Raw genomic sequence first — 18,368 nt, 5'->3', positions numbered from 1 at the left:
AGCCACTTTTGTATTATCTTTACCAAAATTTTATTTGTATATGACATTATTGATACTATCACACACAAATAAATGCAATGAATTCTGCATTCCATTGTGTCACCTTTCTTTGTTGAAAGATTTCAATTTGTATTCCATCAATTCCCAGAGTCTTGTTCTTTGTCAAAGCCTTCAATGCACCTTAGACTTCCTCCTTCAATATCACTGGCTCTTGATCATATACTACCTCTTGAACTGGTTGAACATCTACCATTTCTTTTGGTACAGTGACTCTGTATTCTTTCCATCTCCTTTTGATGCTTTCTGCATCATTATTTATTTTGCCCATAGAACCCTTCAGTATTACAAGTTGAGGCTTTAAGTTTTTATTACCTTACCTTCCCTCATCTTGAGAAATGCTGAGCACGTTCTTCCTCTTGGTTTTCTAACTCCAGATCTTGGGACATTTCATTATAATATTTGACTTTGTCTTCCTCCATTAGGTGGCACTAAAGAATTACTCTTTTCCTGCTGTTTTTTTCTGGTTGTTTTTATTTTATTATTATTTCTTTTTCAAGTTTTATTGTCTTTATATATTTTTTTACTGTTGTTTTTTTTTCCTCTGATTTTTGTTTTTAGTTTTGTTTCTTTGTCCTCCTTCTGCCCTGTGGGAGAATTTTCACTTCTTATCTCACTAGACAGGAGAAAGCAACTGCCACTGTACAACCAAGCAACTTCACCCTCTAAAACCCACCAATTGGGCAAAAGCCAATATCAGCTGCTATACACTAAAGCAGTGGCTACAACCAACATCTGCCAAATTCACTCTGAAATGAACTGTACACACATGAACAGAGAAGCTCATCTCCTGATCACAACCACCAGGAGGCAATTGGTATCCATCCATCAATTTATTACAAATACAACAACACCAAAGTGGCCCTGAAAAGCAGCAGAAAATTTCTGCTCACATGCAAAAACAAGACAACCAGGAGGAAGAGCTAGAAAATGCTTTTGAGGAAAAAGATTCACTGGAACTACCTGAAAAAGAATTCAGGAACATGATTTTGAGGTACATCCAATTGTTCCACAGAGAAGTCAAGGAGAATAAGAAAGAATTCAGAAAAACACTGTAGGAACAATAAAACAAAGCAGATACAGCACTGGAGACAATATAAAACTTGGAAACAGATGTCTAGAAGATCAATACTAAATTATCAGAAATAGATGATACACTGAAAGGGCAGAGAAGTAGGACTGAATCAATGGAGGCCAGAATTAGTGAGCTTGAAGATAAATCAACAAAGATACAGAAAATCTAAATAAAACAATCAACCAACTTATTCTCAAAGGCATATACAGAACATTCCACCCAATAACAGCAAAGTACACATTCTTTTCCAGTGCACATGAATCATTTTCCAGAAAAAACTATTTTTTATATTTGGTCACAATGTGAGCCTCAGTAAATTAAAACCAAAACAAAACAAGTATCAAAATAACATAAAGTTTCTCAGGTTAAAACATTATAAAATTATAAATCATTAATAGGAAGAACAGGGGAAAAAACCCCAAATAGATGGAAAGTAAATAATGCCTGATTTTAAAACTATGATATAATATGGATAAGCTCTGTATTGCTAGCTGTAAGGTTGGGGGTTCAAACCCACCAGTCACTTCTTGGAAATCCTATACAGGGTCACTACATGTGGGAATTAACAACATAACAATAGAAGAAATAAAAATATTCCTAAAATCAAATGAGAATGAAAACACAACATCCAAAACCTTTGGGAAACAGAAAAGCAGTGCTTAGTGGCCAATTTTTAAATAATAAACACACACATCAAAAAGGAGAAAAGAGCCACAATCAACACCTTACACTACAACTGTAAAAAAATAGCAGATGATTAATAGAAAAGCCCACAGCCATTAGAAGAAAGGAAATAATCAAGGTTAATGCAGAAATAAATGAAAGAGGAAACAGAAGAAAGAATTGAAGTTGGTTCTTTGAAAGATTAATGAAATCAACTAATCACTGTCCAAATTAACAAAGAAAAATGGGAGATGATGCAAACAACACAAATAAGAAATGAAATGGGTGATGTTACAATAGAACCAACTGAAATAAAAATGATAACAACAGAAGACCACGGAGAACTGTACTCCAATAAATTTGGAAACTTAGAAGAAAGGAACGGGTTTCTAGACACCTACCTACACGACAACAAACTGAAACAGAATTTGAGAAGACTAATAACAAAAGAGGTCATGGAAAAAAAAGAAAATCCCAACAACAACAACAACAACAACAACAAAACCCTGCCCCAGAGAGCTTCACTCAAGAATTCTACTCAACTTTCAGAGAAACTGTAACACCAATTCTACTCAAACTATTCCAGAACATAGAAATGGAATAGGTTCTTGCTGCAAGATGGTAGACTAGGCAGATGTACAACACAAACCCTCTACAACAGGGGTTGTTGTTAAGTGCTCTCAAGTCGATTCCGACCCATAGTAACCCCGTGTAGGGTTTCTGAGTAGTGGCTGGTGAGCTTGAACTGCCGATCTTGTGGTTTAAACTGACTTTGTAGTCCGGCACATTAATTCACAATGCGATACCAAGTTTCCTCAACAGGGGTTAGGAAGCTTTTTTTCTGCCAAAATTTATAACATCATTTTGTGGCCCATACAAAATTATCAACTTGAAAATTAGTCTGCTATATTTTGTCAAACATTTAACTAACTCACCTCTAATGTGATGGCCACAGAAAAAGAGGAAGACCCCCAACGAGATGGATTGACCAAGTGGCAGCATCGATGGACTCAAGTATGGTAACAGTAGTGAGGTTGGCCCAGGATCGGGCATTGTTTCATTCCACTGTGCATAATAAGGTCGCTATGAGTCGGTACTGACTCGACGGCACCTAACAACAACAACAATGCGATGGCTTGAACTGTGGTTGCCTTGGCAGGGCCAAACCAAATGATTTTTATGGGCCTTATATGGCCTGTGGTTCGTATGTTCCCCTCCCCTGCTCTACAACCAAATAAAACACACATAAATGAAGATTTGGGAACCCTGAACTCAGCAGAAAGGTTAGAGAAGTGGACTGAGTGCTTGATAGAAGGAGTATCAGAGCAGGAATGGTTAGAGAGGGAGACTGACTTGTGAACTGCAGCTTGATGCAGCGCAATCATCTTGTGAGCAGCTCTGGCAACAAAAGGAGGCTTAGCAGAGCAGATTCACATAGGTGACAGGAAAGGTGCAATGCCTTCTTCTTCTCCATGATTCCCTGGTGACCAGAGGTGTGCTTAGCCTACCCTAATCCACCCTCAACACAGACTCTGCTCTCCAGTTCAGAGCCATGTGATTGGGAGCCACACCAGTGTGAAGTGGGGGCTGGCTACCCTGATTTGGTGTGAAGCTTTGGCGCCTGGATTCAGGTGGGATCTGCTCTAGACCTACAGAATCCACAGAGACCCCAGACCAGCATTTAACCAGTCATCTAGCCTCTAGCTACCACGTGATCCTAACAGACACTGAAATCCACTCCATCAAGCGCCTCCACAAACTGCTTATGGCTTGAATGCCCAGAACATAGATAAATCTGGGGTCAATAGGAACTCCATCTAGGAACAGGAACTCAGCTGTCATATCCTTCTCACCCCCACCTCATAAGCTCCCTTGCTTGCAGGAATCCCCAGAAATTTTTATTCTCTGGGTCCAAAAGTTTCACTGTTATTTTGTTTTCAGGTTTATTTTTTGTTTGTTTGTTTCATTGTATTTGTTGATTCTTTTTCCTACTAATTCTCTTGTATTCCTTTGAATTTATTCTTTCTATCTCCACTTTTGTTTTTCCTTTTTGTTTTCTGTTTCTCATTTCCCTTCTTTTTTCACCTTTTGCTCTTTCTTTACATCTCTCTACTCTCTTTTCATCTTTCCTCTCCCTGTTTTTTTCTGTTGTTTAAAATTTCTTCCTTTTATTTTCTTTGTTATTTTTGTCTTCTATAGCTCCATTTTCCCACCCCTCTTTGCTCTATTTACTCTAAAGTGGTTTTAAAATTTTTTCCTTTTATTTTCTCATTCATTTTTTCTATTTTATATCTCCATTTCCCTGTCCATCTTTTGTCCATATAGGAGACAAAAGAGAATGGATCAAACAAATGACAAATATGCAGAGACAGAAAATGTTTCAGAGGAAGATAAGGTAATGGACCTAACTGAAAAATAATTCAAAAGGATTCTTTTTACCTTCAAAGGATTGCCAGAAGGATTGAGGAAAGGAAGGAGAACATAGAAAAAACTTCAGAAGAATTCAGGAAAACACTACAAGAGCAAACACAATAAATGTAAATTTTGAAATAATATGAAACCTGAAATTAGAAATCCAGAAGATTAATAGTAAGATTTCAGAAACAAAATCAATTGCTGTGGGTTGATTTTCTCATTATTTTAGAGTAGGACTGCACTCCCTGGGGTTTGTAATTGCCAAGATCTTTCAGTAGATTGCCAGACTTTTCTTCTGAGATGCCACTGGGTGGATTCAAACTGACCACCTTTAGTAGCTGAGCACTTAACAGCACTTAACTGTTTGCACCACCCAGGGACTTCTTGTTAAGTGCTGTTGAATCAGTTCTGACTCATAGCGATACTGTATGGGGTTTCTGAGGAGCCGCTCATTTGAACCATCAATATTGTAGTACAAACCAACCTTGCAGTAGAGCATCACACCAGGGCTCCATATTAATCACTAGGAAGATGTAAATAAAAACTACAATGCCACTAACAAGGCTGAAAACAAACAAACTGAAAAGAGGTTCTGGAAAGGTTGCGGAGAAATAATTGAAAAAAAACAACAACACACCACCAAACTGTAAACAGGTGCTGCAAAGGTTGAGGAGAAATTGGAACCAATATCCAACACTGGTGGGAGGATACAATGGTACAATCACTTCGAAAACAGCTTGGTGGTTTCCTAAAAAGTTTAACATAGATTTACCATTGTTGTTGTTAAGTGCTGTAAAATTGGTTCCGACTCACAGCGACCCTCTATAGGGTTTCCAAGAAGCAGTTGGTGGGTTTGAACCACTGACATTTTGGTTAGCAGCCCAATGTTTGTCCTACACTGCCACACCAGAACTCCAGAATTATCATGTGATCCATGGTATATACCCCAAAGAACTGAAAACAGGAATGCAAACATGTTTGTATACCTATGTTCAGTGTAAAGATGGGACAACCTAAATGTTTATCAATAGATAAATGAATAAATAAAATGTGGTACATTTGTACAATGGAATATTAGTCATAAAGAAAAATAATGCTGTGGTACAAGCTACAGCATGGAGGAACCTTGAAAACATTATGCTGAGTGAAACAAGCCAAGTCACAAAGGGACAAATATGTACATTTATAGGCTAGAGACTAAAGTTTATTAATGGCTACCAGGGATAAGTATGCAGGAGGGCAAAAGGGGGATTCACTGCTTAGAGGACAATGAGCTACTATTCATGGTGATGGAAATATTTGAAAATGGATGCAAATCCATTATATAATAGATAACAGTAATGGCTGAACTACGTGATGAAACATAACTAATATCACTAACTTGTATATGTGAAGAACACGGAGAAGGCAAGTAATGTGTTACATATATATTTACCATAATAGAAAATGAAAATGCATGGTTTTCAAAAAAGAATAGTAAAAACACTACAACTACCAATAGACCTGAGGACAGGTGAGTCTGCCTGCACCTTACCTGAATATTCCTTCTCCTCTGAAGCTTTTCTGCTGTCCATCAGATACACTGTGACTTCTGAGTGCTGGTTCCACAGCTGCAGCCTCTCCAATAAGCCACTAAACCTTTCTCCCACTTGCCACTCTCAATGTCTTGTTGGTTCTCTGCCTTCCACACAGCCCAACAGCAAATCCTATGAACTCTGCTGCCAAGATACGGCTAGCATCCACCCATATCCCTCCATTTCTACATCACTGCACTTGTCCAGCTCACCCTCGTCTCTTGCCTAGATATAGCTACTGTCTCCACCCCCTCTATTCCCCAGATTCATTCTCCCTCAAGCATCAAAAGAGACGTTCTTAAAATGTAGTTTGGATCATGCCAGACTGTTATTTAAACCTGTCACTGACAGGTATCCTGCCTTATTCATCTTGGTGTTTCACAACCCTAAGCAAATATTTGTGGAATTCCACATGGGGTTTCATCTTTTTGGAAACACGAAAGATTGAGTAGACACCTAAGTCAGGCCCACAGGTGTAGTTTCTCAGGCAGGAAAGGAGCTCAGCAGCCTCTGAGGCTCCCTTCCTTGCTCCTTTCATATGCCAGAGACCACTGCCCCTTCGTCCACTCCCTGCTCCCTTGCCCCTCGTTTGTCACTCACATTTGGTGTGCCTGTCACACAGGGCAGATGTCCTCATGTCACACAGCCGGATTGTCCCTTTGCTGCTGCTGTACACAAATGTGTTGCAGTGATGGGGGTGGAACTCGGCTGCCGTGATCACCTCAGTGAGCTCCTCCATGTTGGCTGGCTTAATGTCGACGATATCTGGCACAGAGGAGTCAAGGAGGGAACCAGAAGAGGAGGAGGAAGGAAGTGAGGGGTGCTAGTAATATGCCACCTTACCATTGTATCACATGTGTTTCCCACACATGTGGATCCCTTTAATAACACTATGAGAAAACAAGCAGGTATTATTGATCCCGGGCAGATGAGGCTCAGGGGATTTAAGAAAACAGCTCTTGGTCACCCAGTGGTCAGAGGCAGGATTAGAACTCATGTCTCCCTGACTCCTTATCAGTAGTGTAGCCTCCACAACATGGAGAAGCTGTCTTATTCACCATCAAATTCATCTGATCACACAGTCATGCTAAAATGTGCTAAGGAACTAGTCCCATTCCAACAGAATAATTCAACTTATTTGGATCCTCAACCATGACTCCTGGATATTGACAGGAGACAACAAATCCTCTTCATGAGAGGATTCTGACCATATTTAATAATAATGGTGATGATGATAAAGCTGGGTCACTATGAGTCGGAACCGACTTGACGGCACTTAACACAACACACACCATGTATTGAGCATTCATTATATGTCAATTACTGTGCTAAGCATGTTGTTGTTGTTGTTGTTGTTGTTATGTGCCATGAAGTTGGTTCCGACTCGTAGTGACCCTGTACAGGGTTTCCGAGGCTGTAAATCTTTATGGGAGCAGAACGCCTCATCTTTCTCCCACAGAACAGCTGGTAGTTTCGAACTGCTGACGTTAAGGTTTGCAGCCCAATTCGTAACCACTATGCTACCAGAGCATAGTAAACACTTTATCTCATTTAGTCCTTACAACTCTGTAGTTAACTCTTTCTCTTACCCCATTTTTCAGGGGTGGGAGAGAGGCTCAGCGTGCATATGTTGCCTCCAGCCACATGGTTAAAGACTAACAGCACTAGACTTCCATCCCAAGCACACATCTGTGCTCTTTAATAATCAGACAGAATTTCTCTGAGGATGTAAAAGACTTCAAATCTCCATAAGCTATGATGCTCTTTAGATCTTGTGTGGGAGTAGAAGCATCAGGAAGAAGGCATCTACTTGTATGGGGGACAGTTTCTGGACTCAGAAACCTTCCTGTTGAGAAACAGTCCACATGATACCAATGCTGTGACACGGTAAAGCTGATCAAAGCAGGTCCCACTTTTCCTAGAATTTGCCACATGTGAGCTGCTTTAGGAAATCTGCCTACATAAGATCAATGCAATGCTTGTACAGCCACCACTTGTCTGTCCAGTTATCCGTGGAGGCCTGCATGTTGCTATGGTGAGCAGGTATCAATGAAGCTTCCTGAAGTAGATGAACTAGGAAAGAAGGTCTGGCAATTTACTTCTGAAAATCAGTTAATGAAAACCTTGAACACAATGGTCTGATCTGCAACTGAAGCATTCATGCATTCCATTGTGCATGGGGTTGATATGAATTTGTGACTGAGCCAATGGCAGCTAACAACAACGGCATGCAGATTCTTGTAGTATTTTTGCTTGTTTTTCTTCAGATCAATCTTAAATAGACTCATTTTTCTTTACCAGCCTCATGTAACTAGTAGTACAATATACATGAAATCATGAGTTGGATATGTTTCATTGGTTAACATCAACTAGTTATATTTACCTTACATGATAATAAGTATATACTGATGGAAACAGAAACATTTGTGTGTGTGTGTGTGTGTGTGCGCACGAGAGAGAGGAGAAAAAGAGAGAGAGAGAGAGAGAGAGAGAGAGAGAGTTTAAGTACTACATTTGGGGAAAACACTGTATTAGATCAACAAACATTAGCTTTTACAGACTTTCCTATTAGACTGTGTTGGATAAAAGTCTACTATGCATTTCATTAAGTAGCATAGTCTCCTCCTCAGAGTTTAGATGACTACAAGCTAATGTATTGATGTTTTTAGTCACAATAGCACAACAATGCAATCCTCTATTATCAAACATCACCTCTGCTCCTGCTACAATGATTCCAACATGCAATTCGTTGTAAAAAGCGGTCTTTCCCTTCAGTTCTCTATGATAAATCCTGTTAGGGTCCTCTTAAAATGAGCTCAAGACTGATCTAACAGTATATTTTACTACAATTTCCCCACTAAATCCAGATGCCAATATTACAGGTCTCCAGGGTACGTGTGTACCCAGATTCACAAAATACTACCTTTCAACTCAGCTGCTGTTGGAGTTATAATTATTATTGCACTTAGCACCACACACTGGGGAGCTGGGGTCTGTGCCAATTAGGAGGCAGCTCCAAGCTGAGTAGGGGTATCCCCTTCAGCTCCCTGACTCATGGCCTAGCCTTTGTGATCATGGCATGGGGTGGGGGTAAGCAGAGGTAAGTGTTCAGCTGTTGTCAGATTCCATCATCCTCCAGACGGAGCCTTCACATCCTACTGTGCCAGTGAGCATGTTTCTATTTTCCCAAAATAGAGAGTGAAAATCTGGTGGCAGTTTTCTCAACCTCTACCAGTATAGCTTTTAAAATAAGCTGAACTGGAAGGGATCTTCGCTAAGTGGGAGGAGGAGGTGCTATAGTTACAGCTTTTTTTTCCCCCTGTCTAAAAATAAATTCCCAAAGTCAGAACTTGTAAAAACGAGGTGCCTAAACATAACTAGGAAACCAGGAACATCCCCCACCATCAAGAATGCCATAGCAGAGATAGTCCCACGAAAGCTGCTGATGCTTCTGGATCTTTCCTTCTGTCCTTCCATCCATCAGTTCATCCATCCTTTCAGACCTCTAAAAGCCACTCATACCCAAGTATTGCCATGTCCCCCCTTCCAAGTCTGAATCTCCTTTTTAACTTGAGTGCTTGTTTGGGTTTGGCTTTGAGGTTCAGGGGCTACAGCACAACTCTGCCCCTGTTTTTAATAACGTGTGGATAAGACTTAATAAGAGGATAACAATGACCAGCAGATAAAGTTTCTCAAATGCTAGGCTTACCTTGTGCTAAGTCCTTTACCTGTATGAATCGAATTTAACCCTCATTTCAGCCTTATGAAGTTGGAACAATTAACATCTCCTTCTATAACAAGGAAACCAAGACACTGACTGAAGTAAATTACTTCAGGTCACATGGCTAGTAGGGGGCAGAGCTGGGGTTAGAACCCTAGTTTGTCTGACTTCAGACCTTGCATTCTGCATGCCACTCTGTGTCCCCTCAGTAATGGCCTTTCTGAATGTGGCAATTCTGGCCCTCTCGACATACCAGCAGTAGACCAAGTTGCCACAGAGTCAATTCCGATCCATGGAAACTCTGTGTATCAGAGTAGAACTGTGCTCCATATGGTTTTCAGTGGTTGATATTTTCAGAAGTAGAGGTTTACTTTTAAGATATTGCACCCTCGGTTCCAGACCACCACAAAAAAAATCAAATGTTGCAATAAAACTAGGCACATAACTTTTTGATTTCCCTGTGCATATATCAGTTATGTTTGCACTACACTGTGTGGTCTTTTAGGAATCCTGTTGTGGTGCTGTAGGATAAAGCATTGGTCCACAAGGTCAGTTTGAATCACAAAGGTGGCAGTTTAAACTTACCAGTGGCTCCTCAGAAATGCGATACATTATAATAAGTGTGCATCATTATAAAAAAAAGTTTGAAATATTGTGAGGATTAGTTAAATGTGACAAGAGACACATTAATAAGTTAAATGTGACAAGTTCATGCTGTTGGGAAAATGGTCAACAGACTTCCTAGACACAGGGTTGCCACAAACATTCTTTTTTTTTTTTTCCTTTTTCAAGTTGTTTTTATAAAGCAAAGTGCAATGAAATGAGATCTGCCTGTAAATTGTCAGGACATTTCTTCCAAGGTGCCTCTGGGTGGTTTTAAACCTCCAACCTTTTGGTTAGCAGCCCAGTGCTTTAGTTGTGCACTGACCATTTGCATGACCCAGGGACTCTACTACTCCTGGCTCATCAGAGAGGGCAGCTCCATCTCTTCTGCTTTAATTCTTAATTCATTTATCACAGTGGTGATGACAGTTTTTTTGGAATCAGAATTTTGGACAAGGTATCTGACCCAGGGTTTTTGTGTCCTATGAGCTGATGAATTTTTTTTTGAACTAGAAGCTGGGTCAGAAACCCAGTGGAGCATTTCTTAGATTGGAAACTGATGAAGGATTTGCTGAATCCCAATGCATTCAAGAGAAGGAACAAAATGCAGTGGCTTATGGGGAATGATGGTGGTGGCGGTGGTGGTGTGCCGTGGTGTCAGTTCTGACTCAGAGTAACCCTGCATAGGATTTCCCAGGCTGCAATCTTTACGGGAGCAGGAAGCCTCATCTTTCTCCTGTGGAATGGCTGGTAGTTTTGAATTGCTGACCTTGAGGTTAGCAGCCCGACTTATATACACCACTAGAGCTTGGAGAAAAAATTTCCCACCTGCATCATCTAGGAACCCAGGCGTTTTCCCTTACTCTGTTCTACACACAGATAGATGCCTTATGGGGATGTGACTTGGCCCTTCCATTTGGGTGGGAAGGGGATCAGAGAAGAGCAATGCAGGGCTCCTTGCATTAGCTTGAAAGTGGAATGATGCATTTTGACAGTCAATTTTCTCATCTCTGTCCTTTAGAGCTCTCTAGCCCAATTATTTCCCTGTTGTCTCAAAGAACTAAATGGTAAAAGCAAAACGTAGCTTTTGATCCACAGCTCATATCCAATACAGACAGCCAACAGATTGCTATTAAATTAACCCTGGGGCTTGACAGATCTATTCTTTCTGACCCCAACTGCTTATAGCATCCCTTATTAATGCTGAACCCAGGCAAATTACCTCTTCTAACAAAAGGGGTTAATCTGGTTCTCTGCTGGGACTCTGGAGGCAGTTCTGAGGAGAGGAGGGGGCACAGCCAGCTTGGCAGCTGAGCTCTATGCTTGGAAGACAGAAGGGAAGGTGAGGGCACTGCTGTGCCAGGCAGTGGCCTAAGGCATCATTTAAAATAATAATTGAAGACACTGGGAGGTCATCCCTTAAGGGATCTGCTTCTAACAAATAAGAAGCCAGCGCTATAAATGTCATCAGTGGTGGAGTGAGGGTGGGTGAGGGGAACTGGGAATTATGACAGGATGCTAAGAGGTAGCATAGGAGCCCTCTAAAAACCATTTCCTCCATCCCAAGTCTGAAAGTGGCCTTCTTCACTAAAATGCCTAATGTGGCATTAGTGCAAAAGGGAAAAGATTGAGCAAAAAAAGAAGAGAATGAGCAAAATGATTAAGTAAATTGTGATTTTCTAGCTCATTAGATTATGGAGTGAAATTATAATTCTAAAGGCTGTGAAAACCACAGTATGTAAAATTCTGTATATTATATGATATTTAAAAATATACACTCTGAAAATAAAATACATATTCTGAAAATACAAAAAGTCAGACACGAAAATCTTAAGTGATAGTTCTATCTGGATGATAGGCCATACAGTCCCCCTCTCCCCAACTTCTCCATTTTTAAAAAAAAATGAAGTTGTCATACTTTAAGATGGAAAAAGATTTAAGATACGTTCAATAATTATTACATTAAACAGTGAAACCTGTGAGAGCCAGAATGAGGCAGAGCTGCCTTGCTTTCCAGGTCTGCCAAGTTTTCCACCTTTGGCAGGGTGTAGTCTTATCACATTTCTATCGCTCTCTATTGGAGTCCTGGTGTGGTGCTGTGGGTTAATGCACCAGACTGCAAAACCATTTGGCTGCAAGGTCAGTGGTTCAAGCTCACCAGCTGCTCCTTGGAAACCCTATACAGAGTTACTATGGGTCGGAATTGACTCGACGGCAATTAACAACATTGCTCTCTATTACTGGAAAATATTTGAGGTTTTCGTTTCTGACAGATTTCCAACTTACACATATTCCAAAACTCACAAGTTTTACTAAATATTTTTTTATATATTATAAAATTATGTTATTATTTGGTGAGATATTTTCTATACCAATTATATATTATTTTAAGTGAGAAATGTATATACAATCTGACTATAGCCATGCTTAAAAAAATTCACATATGTATACTCACAGAAAGAGAGAGAAGAGAGAGAGACAATGAATATAAAGGAAATAATAGTTGTATCTTACAGGTTCTAAAGTCACCATTAAATGTCCCTTTAGTGACATTAACTTAATATTACCATTCCTTCTAGTATTCCATAATTTTTTACAAATAATCTACAATCTGCTAATATTCTGAGGGTGCCAGGGATACATGAGTTGCCAAAGCAGATAAAAACCAAAACAAGCCAACCCCATGCCCCTAAAAATCCTGATCTCATGAAACCTATATTCTAGTAGAGGATATGGTTAAAAACAAGATAAACAAGTAAAATATATAGTATGCTGGATAGTGGTAACTGCTGAGCAGAAAAATAAAGCAGGACAAGAGAAAAAAAGTATATTTAGGTGGGCGAGGCCAGGGAGTTGTCATTGACTGATCAGAAGCAGGGTTTATGGGTAAATCAAGAGTTCAACTTTTTTTGATCTTCTTTTTTTCTAAGCCCATATGGTTGAATTATCTAGCATTAAGTTAAAATTGTGCTGCAATTCTACTACATATAGTAAAAAATTAATTTGACAGTAAGAATATTGGTCATTCCCAACATCTCCCCATACCCTACACTCCCATATCTCTAAAATGAATACAATTGTTTCTTTGTTCTTAAAGAAAATAATAAACATTTTTTAAAAAAGTATTTCCCTGCTTTAAAAATCACCCACTAGTGAATGAATTAAATGTACCATAGACCACCAAAAGAACAAACCAATTTATGTTGGAAGAAGTACAGTGAAGAATTCTCCTTCCAAGCCAGGATGGCTAGACTTCCTCTCTCATACTTCCTACATATTATCAGGAAGGACCAGTCCCTGGAGAAGGACATCTTGCTTGGTAAAGTGGAGGGTCAGCAAAAAGAGAGGTAGACTCCCAACAATATAGAATGGTACAGTGGCAGCAGTAAAGGGCTCAAGAGGAGAAATGATTGTGAGGATGAAGCAGGACTGGGCAGTGTTTTGTTATGTTGTGCATAAGGTTGCTGTGAGTTGGTACTGACCCAATGGCACCTTACAACAACAACAACAACAACAAAAACAAGTGAGTTAATGGGCTCTAGTGACAATTGTGAGATTAGCACAGGACTTGGCAGAGTTTCATTCTGTTGTGCACAGAGTTACTATGAGTTGGAACTGACCTGACAGTACCTAACAACAACAGTGAGCTCAGAGATATGTCTTAACTTTATGGGTAAAAAAAGTTAAGTAACTATTGTAAGAAAATGGAAAACAAAATGGAGCCAGGAAATCGGGATTCAGTTTTGTTTCCATTTCCATTTTCCTAGGAGAACTCAGGAAAGTAATTTTATGCCTGAGTTTCATTTTTTTCTCTTTAAATAGTTATAATACTATTTACTCTGTCAGTATCTGAGAATTTTGATTAGCAAATAAGATAATGGAGAAAATGTTCTTTATTAAATGATTTTATGTATGTTGGTGTTAAGTACCATTAAGTCAGGCACGACTATAGCAACCCTGTCTGTATAGGGTTCTGACGCTGTAAATCTTTATGGGAGCAGAAAGCTTCATCTTTTTAAGTAAACTAAATAATCTCAACTTCCGAAGGAAGCATATATTTCTCCAAGTATATTGTTTAAAAGCATTAGTTTTGTGGGTGTGTGATGGTAACTGTCCTTTTATGTTAATACTTACGATGCTTTTATTTCTAAGTTTTGCTCAAACCAGCCAAGGGAAGGAGATACAAACAGGCTGCTTTTCTGCAGGGCTAAGTAGTGTAAAGATTGGCCAAACTAGAGAATAGGATCTAAGTCCACCTGTTTAAGGCATACATGTTCAAAAGCAACTGAGACTTTCCACAGTTTTAATTGACAGACATTAAAATCTAGCAGTACTGAATATGGAAAAGTCACATCTTTGTTTTGAAACCTGAGCATGTTAGAGTTGGAACCTTTTTTAGGAAAATGGTTTGCTTTGAAGTTTTTTTCCCCTCCTGTACAAGATATGAATTTAATCTTTGACTATTAAGCAATGATTACAAAGCAAACAGGTATTATTAGCTGGAAGGACACATAGCTTGAAAATAAGGCACTAGAGAACTCCAAATAGAATTCCAATGGATATCCTTCTCTTAAGAGCTTTTAACACAGCCCATGTACAGCTATTCATTGGATGCTTGCCAACTGCTAGGCTTATCATGAGGAGACTGACAGACATAGAATGCCATATTAGTTCTTGTATCAAATAAGTGGTCAGCTGGTGGGTTTGAACTACCGACCTTGTGATTCTTGGTCTAGTGCTAATCCTACAGTGCCACACCAGGAGTCCTTTAAAAGAGGCCTATGTCTTCCTTGTGGGAGAGAATTCAAATGGCCTCTGGGTTTGCAACTACTCTGCCTCCCTCTTGAGCTTCCTGACTGCCAACTGTAGACAACACACTTCAACTCAAGCCTATGTGGTTCTGATCTGCTTATGCCTGCCCTTTCTGCCTGCCTGTCTCAAAGATGTGGGCTTGCTCAGCCAGCCACCACAACTGCATAGGTCAACTTCTTGCAATAAATCTTGTTCTCTATGTACACACACACACACACACACACACTCACAATGCTCTCTCTTATACACACACAGCCACATTCATTCTGCTTCTCCAGTTCAATCCAACCTCCAGATTTCAAAGGCTATAATACCAGGAATGGAGTTTCATTCATTTTTCCATCTTTAGTTCACACAGGAAATGCTCAGTAAATGTTTATGGGTTTGAATTTAATTCTTTATCTCAGTCTTTTTTTTTAATACAAAAAACTGATAGTTGGTCAATATCAATAAGCCAATATACTAGCCCTGGACAGTGTGAATCATTACCCTGTGGTTTTCTTAGAAGAGAAAATATAAGCAACAAGGTAAGAAAAAAAGGGGGCTGGAGAAATGCTCCAAATTATAACAAATGAATCCCATTGCTGTTAAATTGAATTTCAACTCTTGGCAACCCTATTAGTCAGAGTAGAAAGGATTTCCAAGGTTGTAATCTTTACGGAAAGGAGCTCTGGTAGCGTAGTGGTTATGAATCAGGCTGCGAACCGCAAGGTCAGCGGTTTGAAACTACCAGCTGTTCCGTGGGAGAAAGATGAGGCTTTCTGCTTCTGTAAAGATTTACAGCCTCAGAAACTCTGTACAGGGTCGCTATGAGTAGGAACCGACTCTGTGGCTCATAACCACCACCTCCAATCTTTATGGAATCAGACAGTCACATCTTTCTTATATGGAGTGGCTAGTGGGTTAGAAAATGGTCCATCTTTTGTTATCAGCTAAGCCCTTAACCATTGTGAATCCAGGGCTTCTTCCCAAAAATAATAGTTACCATTCTTTGGCACTTTTCCTTGTGTCAGGAATTCTTCTAAGTGCTTTACACAATTACCTCATTTAATCCTCACAATAACTTTAATCAGGAAGTAATATTACCTCCATTTTACATCTGAGGAAATCGAGAGGTCCAATAACTGGACAAGGTCACACAAAGGTTGCTTCAAATCCCATGAATCTGACTCCAGAGTCTGCATTCCCAATTACTAAGTTACATTGTTCAGAGAAAGCGCAAGAAGCCCAAGGTTAGTCTGCATAGTTGAATTCTTGCCCTGTGAGAGAAGAAACCCCAAACTCGGGAAGCCTGCTCCTAAAGCCTCATATACAGAGGGTCAGCATACACCCTCGTAGCATATACCAAGTTTGGGGAAACCCACCAAGGCTGCTTTTAATATAAGACAGAGCTGCTTTTAATATCTGACATGCACCTGCCAGTGCTCATTTGAAGATATGCCCTTCCTTTATACTAAATGCCTATGTGAGGTTGACATGTGCAATTGAGTCCCTGGCAGAATGAAAGGTTCAGCAGCAACAAGAGAGAAAAACTGATAGTAAGTCAGAGTTTTTCTCCAAACCTGCCTGACTGAGTCATGTTCGTCCACAACTGCTGTCCGTGGTACTGAAGAGTGATGAAAAAAATGGAAGCTAACACTAAAACCAAACCAAACTAACAGTCATTGAGTTGATTCCGACTCATATTAACCCTGTAGGACAGACTAGACCTGCCTCATAGGATTTCCAAGACTGTATATCTTTACAAAAGCAGAGCAGCTGTGGGTTCAAATGGCTGACCTTTTGGTTGCCAGCCAAACACTTCAATAGTGCCTGAACAAAAAATATCAATTCATTTAAGAAATTAAGCTATGCTCAGGGATGCTAAGACCAATGTCAAAGATAATGTACTCTTGGCTTTAAACCTTGCTTTTTATGAGAAAGTGGACTTCTGCAAGTTGTGACTGTTGCTTATCATCTCTAATCTACCTCTGTACCACCACATCCACTTCACTTTCTGCCATGATACTTCTCATGAGAGTTGAAAAATTCCACCACAGGTATAATAGCTTTCTTTGGGTTCCTCCAACATGTTATGCTCCCTTCTGCTACAGGACCTTTGTACATACTGGACCATCTTTCTACATATCTTTGCTAAGTTATCTTATACTCATCCCTTTTCAGATCTTAACTCAATAATAATTTCCTCAAGAAAGCCTTCTAACCGGTCTTTAAAAAAAAATGCATTCAGAGAATTATATTCCTTTTATTCACAGAATTTATCTGTTTGTAGTTATACACAGGAGTGTTACTACTTAATGAATTTCATCCTGAAAGAGGAAAATGTTTTTCTCTTTTGCATCTTTAGGACTAAGTGAAGTGCCTAGCATACTCTAGGTGCTCAGTAAACAGTTGTTGGGGGACATAATACATTACTTTTGGATGATATGGATCTATTTAGTAAATTTTACACTGTACAGGTGAAAGAACCTAGGTCAAATAATTTTTATTTCTTAAAAGAGAATTCAAGGGATCCTAGATATATCTTAGTTTTCAAAAAGGAGCAACTTTTTTTTTTTTTTTTTTTTTTTAAATATATACCAACTTCTCCTGTTTTGAAAAGTCAGGATTACCTTTTGCTCCATCAGATAACTAATCTAGAAAAAGATTATTGGAGTCCTAATATAGTTAATCCACTAAAGCCAACATTTGACCACTTTCGCCAGAAACTCTTACACAAACAGGGGGGCTCTGACTGTGGATGGAAGGCATTCAAGACCTGGTGTCATAAGGATTAGAATGTCTCTCTCTGATCTGGAGCCAAGCAAAAGGCCATGAACTTTCAACATCCTGCAAATATGAGGAGGTTTCAAAAAGTTCATGGAAATATGGAAATAAAAAATGATGGAATTTTTCTATGAATTTTTTGAAACCCCTCACATCTATCTGATAATTAAGGTACAGTGAACAGAGCACCCAACTGCAGAGACAAGGGAAGAATTAGGAATTGAGAAGATGACCCAGATAGTAGATTCATTAGGATACCACCCACCATTCTGACATTCAACAACTTTGTTTCTTTGTGTTTTTCATAATGATGATGATATCAGTATCTGTTTACTTAAGAGTATACTGGAATATGCATGTGTATGTGTGTATATAAACATATACATATATAAATGTATATGTTGTGGTTGTTGTTAAGTGCTGTTTGTTGTTGTTGTTGTTGTTAGGTGCCATCGAGTCAGAACCGACTCATAGCGACCCCATACACAGCAGAACGAAACAATGTCCGATCCTGGGCCAACCTCACTACCGCTGCCACACTTGAGTCCATCAGTGATGCCACCTGGCCAATCCATGTTTAGTTGGTTCCAACCCATAGTGACCCTGTATAGGGTTTCCAAGGAGCGGCTGGTGAGTTTGAACTGCCAGCATGCAGTTCAAACCAACTTTACAGTGCTGTTGT

At 39.5% G+C, this 18,368-nt stretch overlaps 1 protein-coding gene across 4 annotated transcripts in view; it reads right to left on the bottom strand.

Annotated features, from left to right (window-relative positions):
- PPP2R2B (protein phosphatase 2, regulatory subunit B, beta) overlaps positions 1–18,368 on the bottom strand; it is a 701,789-nt gene that overhangs the window by 64,468 nt on the left and 618,953 nt on the right. For all 4 annotated transcript variants that reach the window (XM_006874504.1, XM_006874505.1, XM_006874503.1 and 1 more), the window contains one exon: positions 6,385–6,549. In XM_006874504.1, coding sequence (XP_006874566.1) covers positions 6,385–6,549 — 165 coding nt within the window. The remainder of the gene's footprint in view (positions 1–6,384; positions 6,550–18,368) is intronic.

This window comes from Chrysochloris asiatica, unplaced genomic scaffold, assembly GCF_000296735.1.
Source record: "Chrysochloris asiatica unplaced genomic scaffold, ChrAsi1.0 scaffold00280, whole genome shotgun sequence".
Taxonomy (NCBI): Eukaryota; Metazoa; Chordata; class Mammalia; order Afrosoricida; family Chrysochloridae; genus Chrysochloris; species Chrysochloris asiatica.
The sequence above is the reverse complement of the archived record's forward strand: the minus strand, read 5'-3'. Positions and strand labels throughout refer to the sequence as shown.